The following is a 12,963-nucleotide window of genomic DNA, read 5'->3' on the forward strand; positions in this document are numbered from 1 at the left end:
AACGAAACTAATGATGCTAGTAACACTTTTAACACATAAGGTTTAACATCTAACAACATTTAATCAACCAAAATCAAGGATTTAACAAACCCATTTCAAGTGTTCATGCTAGTTACTCAAAATAACAAATCGAGCAAACTAAACACATATTCATGTTAGACTTGAACCATAGACACTAACTAACATCATTTCAAGTCTATAAAACAAATTTAAGAAATCTAGAGTTTTTAGAAACCTTACCCCAAGTAGTGAAATTGGTACCAAATCGAAGAGGATGAATAGAGGATCATGAATATGTAGTCGGATTTGTTGTGAGCTTCCTAGATCCGAATTAGATGATGAATGAGTGATTTGGTGAGTTGAGAGAAAAATGAAAGTATGAAAAAGAGCGAAAAGAGAAATGAGATGAATGAGTGGTGGTGAAGCACTTTGACTAGTTGACCTAGTCAATTCTTTGCCTACTTGGCAAGTTTAGTCCCTCAAGTTTCAAAGCGGGTACGGGAATTAACCGAACGAATTATTTTGAAATACACGAGAATAAACGGAAGATGTTATAATCCAATAATGAAAAATATTAAGAACGTTAACTAATGGAGGATACGAATCTAGATACGAACGATATTATTTAAAAAAAAAAGACGGCGTTAAAATAAATTTAAGGGAAAAATGCGGGATGTTACATCAAAGTATTACAATTAGACTAAATAACATAATGGATTATTGAACCAAGTATGCCAATCGATAGCTTTCCCTCTAAACCGCTTCGCAATCCATTCGAAGGTTTTCATTTGAATCTCGATCAAAGCATTCGGGGGGCTCCAACATTTATTCTTGAAAATTTTTGAGTTACGGTTTTTCCATATAAGGTAGCAAGTTGTCCAAATGACCCCTTGCCAAATGTGTTTTCCGGAATCCGAGTTTGCAAAATCCATTAACCCAAGCAAGAGATTTTCAAGATTAATGTTAGGAATATTATTGAAACCCCACCATTTGAAAACTCTAAGCCATATCTCTAAAAAAATTTCGCATGAAAGAAGAGCGTGAGAGACCGATTCAATGTCATCATCACAAAGCGGGCAACATACCGAGTGTAGGTCAATTCCCCGTTTGTTGAGTTCGACACGAACCGGAATCCTTTCCCTCCTCGCACGCCAAATGAAAATCTCCACTTTTTTTGGAATTAGTTTGTTTCTCAACGTTTCTTTTGCGTTTGCACCCGCAAGTAGAGTCTTTGTGTTGATCATTGAAGTAAGGTTTTTTGTAGTAAACGAACCATTATTATTACCGCACCATTTCCATGGGTCTTTCGCATCCGGATCCATCTTCAACGTCGCAATTAAACTTTCTAAATGATGCAGCTCATCGAGAACTCGACCAGAAGGAGTTCTGGTCCAAGCCCATGCTGGAACCGCAACAGTACCATTCCACAAAATACGATCAGCAACTGAAACAGACAGGTTGTTGTCGAGTCTTGCAAGCCTTCAGAATTTGTCTTTTAAGGCAACGTTTCAAGCCATGTGTCCTCCCAAAACTTTGTTGATGTCCCGTCCCCAATTGATCTAACAACTGAATTACTAAAAAGCACACCAAGAGAATCAATATGCTTTCCTGAAACAATAATATTAGACCAAGTTGAATTATGTGTTCTACCTTGGTAACTTGCATCACCAAGGAGACCACCCGAATCGCCATAAATACTCGAAATAACCTTAATCCATAAGGAGTTGGTTTTGGTTTTGAACCTCCACCACCACTTATTGATCAAGGCCAAGTTTTTGTTTTTTAAAGAACCCAAGTTTAACCCACCCATCCCGTATGGTAGTAGTAACTCATCCCATTTAACCCGAGAAATAAATTTGTTTCCCTTCCCGCCCCAAAAAAATGAACGTCTTACACTCTCAAGTTTTTTGATCACACATGGCGGGGCCCGAAAGAGCGAGAAAAAGTACAACGGTAAGCTATTCAACACCGATTTCACTAAGGTCAAGCGTCCATCATAAGACATCGATCGTGCTTTCCAATTCGAGAGACATTTTTGGAACTTGTCTATGACCGGTTTCCAACTTTCCATTTTGTTCATATTACCCCCAACCGGTAGCCCAAGATAAGTGAATGGGAAATTGTCAACATTACAACGTAGCTTTCTAGCCATGGCTTCAATAATGTTCTTTTCTACACAAACCCAGTAAAGAACACTTTTATGATAATTTACTTTGAGGTCCGAAGTGAGTTCAAAACACTTAAGGAGTTTCATTAGATTAATAAGATTATTTTCATTCCAACACCCGAAGAAAATCGTATCATCCGCATATTGCAAGTGCGAAATAGGAATTTTATTTTGACCAATCTCAACTCCATGAAAGACATTATTATGAATGGCCATTTTTGTTAAAACATTAAGTCCTTCAGCCGCAATAATGAATAAAAATGGTGAAAGCTGGTCGCCTTGTCTTACTCCCCTCTCAAGTTTGAATTCACTAGTTGGAAAACCATTGACAAGGACCGAAATAGAGGTCGAACTAAGACAAGAGAGTATCCACTTTCTCCACTTTACCCCGAACCCCATAATTGTCATGATCTCTAGAAGAAAGTCCCAACTAAGGCTATCAAACGTCTTTTCGAAATCCACTTTGAAAATTAAACTTTTAATCTTTTTTTTGTTTTAAAAAGCCGAGAGTCTCATTTGCAATTAATGCCCCGACCATGATATTTCTACCCTTGATAAAAGCACTTTGCTCGAAACCCACAAGATTGGGGATAACTTTTCTAAGACGATTCCAAAGCAACTTCGCAACAATTTTGTAAAAACTCCCAATAAGAATAATTGGTCGGTACTCATTAAGACTAATTGAATCCACTTTTTTTGGTATAAGTGTGATGAAAGATGCGTTGCACCCCTTAGAAAATTCACCTCTCACCCAAAACTCATGAATTGCATTAACAAGGTCGTCTTTACAATACATATTGAAAATTTGTATTGTAAATTTGTATCTGTTCGCGATAGTTACAATACATATTGAAAATTTGTATCTGTTCGCGATAGTTACAATACATATATTGAAAATTCGGGATGGAGAACTGCGAGTATTTTATATTAAAATTTTCTATTTATTTACGTATGATAAATCTTTTAAGTTTGCACATTAAAATCTTATGCTAAATATAATAACTATAATATAGAAAAAATTAGAGAAGCCGGAAAAAAAGTTTCATATCAAAGCTAATAATAATGTGATTATTATTATTATTTATGTTTATATTTTATAATTATGTACTCCGTAAAAATTGCTACAATTGTAGACAAAAAGTCAGAAAAATTCCTTGTAGAGAATAAAAATATAAAAGAGGTGGGATTGAACCCGGGTCAAGGGTAGGGATGGCAATGGATCAGATATGGAGCTGGTGACGCCGTATCCACATCCATATCCATTTAATTTTTGTTCATCCATATCCATATCTATATCCGTTTACTTTCAGGTCATCCGTCCATATCCATATCAAGTGGATTAAGCGGGTTAATGGATATCCAATGGATATTAGAAAAATGTTATGATATTTTCTAATATGCGATTAAAATAAAAATGTAGTATAGCATAAATAAATATAACATGACATATTTAAAATCTATCCATAAGAATGTCTAATCTTTGTCGAAGATATAACAATAACAAAATTTGTTAAATTTTACTATAAAACATGGATTATGAAAAATTAAATATGAAAATTGTAAGTTTATTTTATTAGATATGCGTATCTTATTGTAATATATTATAGTTATTTCATTATAAGGTTGAAAGCAAAATATAAATCTAACGGTAAATGAACTTGTAATAGTATATATGTATATGTATATGTATATATATATATGTATATATATATATGTATATGTATATGTATATATGTATATGTACATATATATATATATATATATATATATATATATATATATATATATATATATATATGTACATATACATATATACATATACATATACATATATATATACATATACATATACATATATATACATATACATATATATACATATATATACATATATATATATATATATATATATATGTACATATATATATGTACATATATATATATGTACATATATATATGTACATATATATATATGTACATATATATATATATATATACATATACATATATACATATATACATATACATATATATATACATATACATATGTACATATATATATGTACATATACATATATACATATATACATATACATATATATATACATATACATATATATATATATATACATATACATATATATATATATATATATATATATATATATATATATATTTGTATGTATTTCGAGTGGTAATGGATATATCCATGGATGAAACTTTTCATTCATGTCCATATCCATATACATTTAGGTTCATCCATATCCGTATCCATATCTATTTAGGTTCGTCTATATCTATCACGAAGCGGGTGGATCGGGAGAATATCCACAGGATCGGGTGGCCATTGTCATCCGTAGTCAAGGGTGAGCATTAAACTTGCAACTACAATTTGCCAACTGAGGTATTTGCAGTAATAAATTTGAACAACACAAATATATCCTAAAGTATAAATGTTGTGTCAGATACCCAAACGTCATCGTTTTTTTTTTTTTTGTAACGACACTCTTTATTAGCTTTAAACGACTAAAATTTCCGTGGTAATTAGTATGTAAGTGGTAATGGTAATGTGTGGTCGAAGCATTTCACTATAATTTTAGATAAGAATAAGACTAAAACAAATGTATCGTATCAAATGACAGAGAGTAGTTCTTTTAGAGTAGTTCATTTGGATACATTAGAAACACGCTTCATGTGATTCCCAAAAGGATTGTGTCGTTTATCTTTTAGTGGTAAATAAGCTTAATGCATTTTACGAGAACTTAAGTTTTTTGTTCCATAAGTTGTAATTTCTAGCATTATTTGATGTACAAAAGTTTAGCAATTTATTAGAAACTAGTGAAATGACCCGCGGAATTAAGGATTTGTTTAAACGAAACAGTTTAATGATATATTTTGAGTATTAAGTGAATTTAAACGCTAAAGTCATTTAGTTTAATGACCCGACGTTGTTTTGAGTATATTTTTCTTTTTCTTTTTAATTTTTTTCTTAACAAAGGAATTAACTTAATAATAACATTACTATTGTAGGATTTTAATAGAAACTATAGGTGTATATGTATATTAAACATTCAATATACAATTATTTATCATATATATTTTTGTCCTTTATATTAATTTCACATTTTAAAATTGACATAATCTCAAAACAGCCTATGTATTTTTGTAAATTTGATATCATGTTATTATCTTTATTTTGTATTTGTATTATTATCATTATTATAAATTATAATATTTATATTTATTCTTATAAAGGGGAGAGAACTCCAGAAAAATATTTTTTTTTATGGGAAAAGCAATTATATTAAAACACGAAGGGGCTAAAGGGAGCCCAAACCCATATGACATCGAGGATATATTTAAGACACGAACAAGATGTCGCAGTTAATGAGAGCACAACCGCACCATACATAAAACAATAACCACTCTAACCACTCGAACAATAACTATATCATTAACTAACTAGCATATGAATAAGGATTAACCAACCATTCTAACCACTCGATCTTCACATTCTTCACACGGTTTGATATCCATTCGAACGTTTTGAGTTGAATTTCCATAAGTGATGTCGGTCCGTTCCAACTCTCATTTGTAAAAACCTTGAGATTTCGGTTTCGCCATATCAGGTATGAACTTACCCACTCCGTAGCCTGCCACAACTTCAAACCCAGGATCGACAGTGGTCGGTTTTTTTTTTTTTTTTTGTCAATTGCAGTTCCCACAAAGGGCATCATTAAGGTTAAGATTTGTTATCAAACCTAATCCCCACCATACCTCTATTATGCACATTTTTCATCACAGCTTCTAAAATGATAAAACAAAAGTACACCCAACCAAAACTATAAAATTTCGAATCGTATTATCACAATACCAAAAGTTCACCTCTGTTATGCACATTTTCCATCACCAATATGTCCATTTAAACCCAGAAAAGTCAACCAAGCTCCAATCTCCATTAAACAAACACTTGAAATTATACCATCATCCATAAAACAATCCCAATACCAGTTGACAACTTCCAACAACATGATATTTCCTAGAATTCCACCATCAATTCCACTAATACTCTTATTCAAACTAATGTCAGTTGACTATAAATTGTCCAACTACTATTTTTATTAGACCACCATTAAAGCGGCGTCGGGCGGGTCCCGTTAGACACGCTAGCGATAGGTGACGTCTCCTGACGCCATTAACAGGGCGTCAGGGCTGACGTGTGCGGGTGTTAGAGCTGACGCGCTCGAGGCGTTAGTTGCTAGTTCGACAGAAAAAGGTCAAATGAGGTGGCGCGTTCTGATTGGTCCAATTTTTAAGCCGTTGGCTAACGGCTATAATGCCTTTTTTTTCCTTTTTCTATTTTTAAATTATTTATATTTTTATCTCTTACCATACTCACTTCAATTTCAACATACCAAAACACTATTATTTTTTTTCTTGCATTTTCACACTTTCAATCCTGCAATTTTTTTATAATTACGGCATCGTCATTGTATTTACTTAATTTCAAATTCGTTTCATAAGGCGAGCGTATTATTGCACTGATTCAAGAATTAGAAGATGAAGATTCTGAAGTCGATTTCGTGCGTGTTCCTAGAAACCGAATTTATATCCTGAGAGATCGTGAGAAAGCCGCACAAGACTTATGGAATGATTATTTTAGTGAGATGTCCGTGTTTCCGCCACATATATTTAAAAGGTGTTTTCGTACGCGGATTCAATTATTTCTCCGAATATCGTAAGGTATATCTAATTTCAATCGTCATGATATCCTCGAGCACGTTAGATATTTTACAGAACGTTTTAATGTTACGGTAGGCCGATTTTTACTATAATTCAAAAATATACTTCGGCTCTACGCCAATTGGCGTATGGAACCGCCGCCAATATGTTTGATGAATATTTAAAAATGAGTGAGTCGTCCTCAATACTTTATTTAAACCATTTATAAATGTATTATCACTTTATACAAACCTAGCTTAATGAGAAATCCCAATGCATATGATGTTGCACGATTATATACTAAACATGAGGAGAAACATATTTTCAATGGTATGCTCAGGAGTATTGATCGTATCCATTGAGAGTGGAAGAATTGTCATGTTTCTTTGAATGGACAATACACTCGGGGTGATCACAAGAAACCTACCATTATGCTTGAAGCAGTTGCTTTGTATGACTTGTGAATTTGGCATGCATTTTTTGAGATGGCGGGTTCCAACAATGATATAAATGTTTTAAATCAATCCTATATTTTTGATAAACTTTAGAAATTAGAACAGAACATCTTCACCCTCACCATTTGAGGTAAATGATTATGAGTATACTAAATGTTATTATATAGCTGACGGTATATATCCCGACTGGGCTACTCTAGTCAAAGGTTTTTCGTGTCCGACAGATGAGCCAAAGATTAAGTTTACTAGGGTTCAAGCTAGTGCTCGAAAGAATGTAGAGAGAGCATTTGGGGTTCTTCAGGGTCGGTTTCATATTTTAAGGATAGCAGCACGCACTATGCCAGTAAACAGGATGCGAAGAGTTATGGAATGTTGTGTCATATTAAACACTATGATTTTAGACGATAACGGATTTCCGCTAAGTGATTGGGAGGAAGAATTCATTACCGACTACATGGAGAATCGTTTCGAACGTATAAGGAATCGAGGACGAGATCAAGACATTATCATCCGAGAGATAAGGGATAGGGTGGTGCACGACCAACTAACCAATGTTCTAGTCGAGCATAGCTGAAACCTTCCGCACTATGCATTAGTTTATTATTTTTTATGTAATCGTGAAATTTTATGTATTGTTGAATTATTATGAAAAATTAATTTACAGTTTTTTTATATTTATATGTTTTTTTTAATTTTATGTAATATATTTTTTATTTATTTATATTTAAAAGGGAAAAAATAAAATAAAAAGTGATCGACCATACTCGAAACTTGCACAAAAATTTAACACAAGATAACAAGCAAATTGCACTTTTTGATCAAAAAGTACACTCCCTGTAACACGGGTAGGGTTAATAGTAGTCTTACAATCAACAGTATAATCTCCAATTCTATCCTTATTGCAAGCTTTAAAACTAACCAAAATCAACCAAAAATAACACCCCCGATATACACGATCCAATCTCCAAAATTTAAAAGACCAAATTCATCAGTTTGACTTCAAAAAGTCAAACTGTTTATACTACACTTTTCAGAAAATTTAAAAGCAAGAACAAACTTATTCCTATCAAACCAATCAACATCAAAAGTACCTTTGAGCGTATAACCAATATGATAAGTATCATACTTGACTAATTTCACCAGAGATCACCATATGAACCAGTTTGACTATTAAAAGTCAAACACATCTTGAACACTTCTGAATAATCATCTTGATTGATTACCATTGATCATAGGTATTAAAAGTCACATTTTGTAGACTCCAACCATCACTAGATAGCCCATTGGTTGGGGCCCTGAGTTCCTTGCAAGAGGTCTCAAATTCGAATCCCGTATAGGACGAATATTTAGTGGTGGCCAGGGATGGGTTGAAAACAGCCAGGGAGTAATCCTGCTGGGCTGCGTACATCAGAGTATGGGGTCGGATTACTTGTTCTCCCGGGTAGCCCGAACAAGGAAAACCTTCTACCTTTACCTTTACCTACATTTTGTAGACTCCCACAAACTCCATCTAGTATCATAGGTATGATCCATTTTCTCTTCCATGTCTTTTTCATTGCCATCTAAAGAAGCAAACATATTTGGTGATTACACATGATCAGTCTTCTCAGTATACATCTCAGTTGCTACTTTATTACTTTTTTGTTGATTGTTATTCTGTTTTAAACCAATTCCCACTTCAATCACACTTTTGCCCTTATCCCCTATCTGCTTCGACTTTGCTGCCTACCACCCAAATTATTCATAGTGCCTTGGGCTTTAGTTGGTCCATTTGAAGACTTTTGTAGATCTTGTATGTAAAAGACGCTTTTGCACCGTGATAGATGTATATTTTGGTTATTATAAATATAAATAAATAAATAAATTTATAAATAAATACACAAACAGAAACTATGGTGTTGGAAAATACATGCAGCTCAAAACAATTTGAATAACGTACTACATCCATGATCAATCATGAAGGATGCGCAATCCATTATATCATCCTACTACTCAGAAAGCTAATAAGTAATAACAAAAAGAAGGGGCCAATAAAACGGCTCATAGACGTTTATAAAAGGCTAATTTACAACTAAAAAGTTTGACATTTTGCATTACAACAACATAGGAGCATGCATGAGCAAATAAATAGATTGTTTAGGACTCTAGTGACACCAAAGACACAAAAATCAGTGCAGAGTAATAAAAAAAGCGCACAAAGTGGACAAAAGTTTGACAATATGCATCACACATATAGTTTTTATAGACGAATGGACTTTAGCAACACGTAGAAGGTGTCCAATGCTATATGCACAATGATGAAACATCGTTTATACAATGCTAGTCTCTAAAATAAACGCTGCAAAAGGAATCACACTTGGATAATCGCTTCTGTATGGTCTTGAACAGTCAAGCGCTCTGAAATATCAGCTAGTGACTTAAGGTTGCACTTGATAAAGGCCTCGACAAAGTAGCATGTTTCTTCTCTGGTGTTGCCATCTGGCACATCCACCACAAATGATTCGATTACCAAAGTTCCTGGTCTTCCTTCAATAATCTCCGGATGAAGTGTAATGACAGATGAGTAATTCTGCAAGAAATATCAGCAATTTTTAGTATTGAAATGTGTGTGCGAGCATATCTGTTATAGGTGACAAGAAGGGCGGGTAGGAACGATGTGTAACTGGTTTAAACAGGTTTGTGTTGAAACAACTCATTTTTTGCATGCGTTGAAACAGATCAGCAGACACGTTTTGTCCATACAAAAAAATTTAATTAATGTGTTGATTGTGATCACAAAAACAGTGTTATTAAAATAGAACAACTTAGGAGGTTTACATTAAAGATGCTTCGACCAGTTTGAACCAAATTGACATGTTATCCGTTTGGCTATCTTTTACTTTGACCCATTTGAGATAAAAGCAACTCGACTAGACAATTATATACGTAAGTGGGTTGAAATTGACACCACTAACGTTCGCGTAAGTCGGTGTAAGATAATGAGATATAGATACATACCTGGAGCCTGTGATCACCACCAACGATTCTCATGCCTAAGATGTGTTCATCTTCATTGAGAAGTTCCAACCTTTCGGTGCTGGTGGTAGCAGGGAGTCCAGATCTAACATTTACTTCTCTAAGACTTCCAATTTCGAAGTCACATTGTGCATTGCATGCACTAACAAATGGTTTGTACTTTTGTGGTTGATCAAACCTTCTCACCAGGGACCATACCTAACTCACATCACATGGCAAAAAACAATATACCCTCAGCAAGGCCTCTATTTCTACACATTACTAGCATTCATTATTATCTTATAGTGGCTAAGCTTTTAATATTTGAAAAGACGTCATCAAGGTTCATGTTAAAAAGGGTCGATTAGTTCTTGCGAGACTATCCCGATTTCTCTTTAGGAGAAGTTTTCGGATTGAATTTGTGTGGCATTATATGCAGACGTTGTTCATTTAACAACAATTAGTATCTTATTGTTGAAGAATATATCCCCCTCTAAACTTTATATTTTAAGATACTCCCTTTGGCCATTACTGATATGGAACTACATTAGGTGATACAAGTTCACTGGTTTCTAGGTATAGAAAGGAACCAACTATGAAAACTGTTTAATAACACCTTAAATTTAATACCAAAACATTAATACGCAAGATAATCGTAGTGCGACTATCAAAAAGGTTCAAATATAAATGCTAAAGAAGTTGCTTCTCATTTATGGACTACAAAATTTTAAGTCTTATTATTATGTATGTTAGTTATTAGTTATTTAAGTTATGTTACAAATGATAACAAATGCAAATTAAGTTCCTGCTTCTTATTTTTATAGTTACAAACATTTCACACTTCCTGAGAATACAATTAAGCCATGTAAGGTATATTATAAATATAACACACACTTTTAGAGTACTGGTGATTAATAAACTTATATTATATACACAATTATTAAGCAACTATGTATCTTAAATAAGCAACAGAGATCAGAATCATTCAATTTAAATATTAAATATAATATATTTAATTTTATTAATTAAATATAATACAATACATCTTTAACTTTCTAATCAGCTCAGATCCAGAGTAACTATAATCATCAAAATCAGAATTATAGATTTACTATTTAAAATTGACTTACGAGATGAACAGGTGCTTTAATGCGTTTAACGAGAGATGATGTACACTGATAAGCTCTAATCTCATGTTTATGATGTCTATTAATGTAATCATTTTCCGATAAGCTTACAGCTTCGATGTCGCCGGTGATGGTCATAATCAACGGTAAACGATCGCCGGAACAAAAATCAAAAATTGTCGGTTATTTCGTTGACGTTTTAGAGAGAGAATTGGGAATTTCAGAGTTCTTATTGGTGGTTTGTTCTATTGGTTCTTTCTCATCCACCTTTCTTTCACCATTTCCACGTGATATATTTTAATTATACTCCGTAGATTTTTATATGTAGTTTCAAATTGCCCCCTACAATATTTAACATTTACTAGTTGGTCCTTGTCTAACGTATATGAGTGATGTTACTTATTTTTATTTTTACGAAAAAATATCAATATAAATAAATGAATATGAAAATCAACAAGGTACCAAATTAAACGGGAAACAAATAGCTAGCCTAATGAAAACCGTAATAGGCGTAAACAAACGAGCTAACATAAAACAAAATCTAACTACCAACAACACGGATAAATTAACAAGGCCAACTAATACAACCAACGTTAGAAAACTAAAATCCAAAATTCGAAAGCACCAAAAACCATTTTTCGGAACACCGAACCATCGATAGAACGTCAAAGGAAGTTGCAACACCAAAAATCAGCAAACACTGACTACTATGAAACGTCTCATACCGCCACACAGATGATCCTATATGCAAAATAACGGTCTCACCCCCAACACGAAATCATATCTCCAACTAGGGATGGCACCACCCAATCCAATGGATATTCACCCGATCCACCCGCTTCGTGATGAATACATATGAACTGAAATGAATATGGCTACGAATACGAATGAGCCTAAAAAGATATAGATGAAAAGTTTCATCCATGGATATATCCATTAACACCCGAAATACATATAGAAATACTTAAATAGATATATGCTTACACATACTATTACAAATGCATTTACCGTTATATTTACATTTTTCTTTTAATATTATAAAGAAATGATTATGATATATTACAACAAAACACGTAAATCTAACAAAATGAATATACGAATTACATTTTTAATTTTCATAATATATGTTTAATAGTAAATTTAACAAATTGTGTTCTATTTTTTGACAAAAATTAAATATTCTTGTAAATAGATTTTAATTATATCATGTTATATTTGTTTTTGATATACTATGTCATTGTTTTCATCACATATATTAAAGAATATTATAACATTTGCTAAAATCTAATGGATATCCATTAACTAGCTTAATGCGATGGATATGGATGAATGAGCTTAAATTAAATGAATATAGATATTGATGAACAAAACTTAAATAGATATGGATATGGATGCGGCATAATTCGATCAATATCCGATCCATTGTCATCCCTATTTTCAACAGGTAGATTGCAGCCCGGTCCACCTCGAAGACGTCGCCGAAAAAGAAGGGACCTGA

General features: G+C 33.0%; 1 protein-coding gene across 1 annotated transcript; it reads right to left on the reverse strand.

Annotated features, from left to right (window-relative positions):
* Positions 1-9,369: 9,369 nt before the first annotated feature.
* On the reverse strand, positions 9,370-11,722 carry LOC139852349 (abscisic acid receptor PYL8-like). The gene is made up of 3 exons (XM_071841626.1): positions 11,469-11,722; positions 10,342-10,557; positions 9,370-9,913 (listed from the first exon to the last, which is right to left on the reverse strand). The coding sequence occupies exons 1-3, from the start codon at positions 11,601-11,603 to the stop codon at positions 9,695-9,697; spliced, it is 570 nt and encodes a 189-aa protein (XP_071697727.1). The 5' UTR covers positions 11,604-11,722; the 3' UTR covers positions 9,370-9,694.
* Between the last annotated feature and the right edge of the window lie 1,241 nt (positions 11,723-12,963).

The sequence above is a fragment of the Rutidosis leptorrhynchoides genome, chromosome 6 (genome assembly GCF_046630445.1).
Source record: "Rutidosis leptorrhynchoides isolate AG116_Rl617_1_P2 chromosome 6, CSIRO_AGI_Rlap_v1, whole genome shotgun sequence".
Taxonomy (NCBI): domain Eukaryota; kingdom Viridiplantae; phylum Streptophyta; class Magnoliopsida; order Asterales; family Asteraceae; genus Rutidosis; species Rutidosis leptorrhynchoides.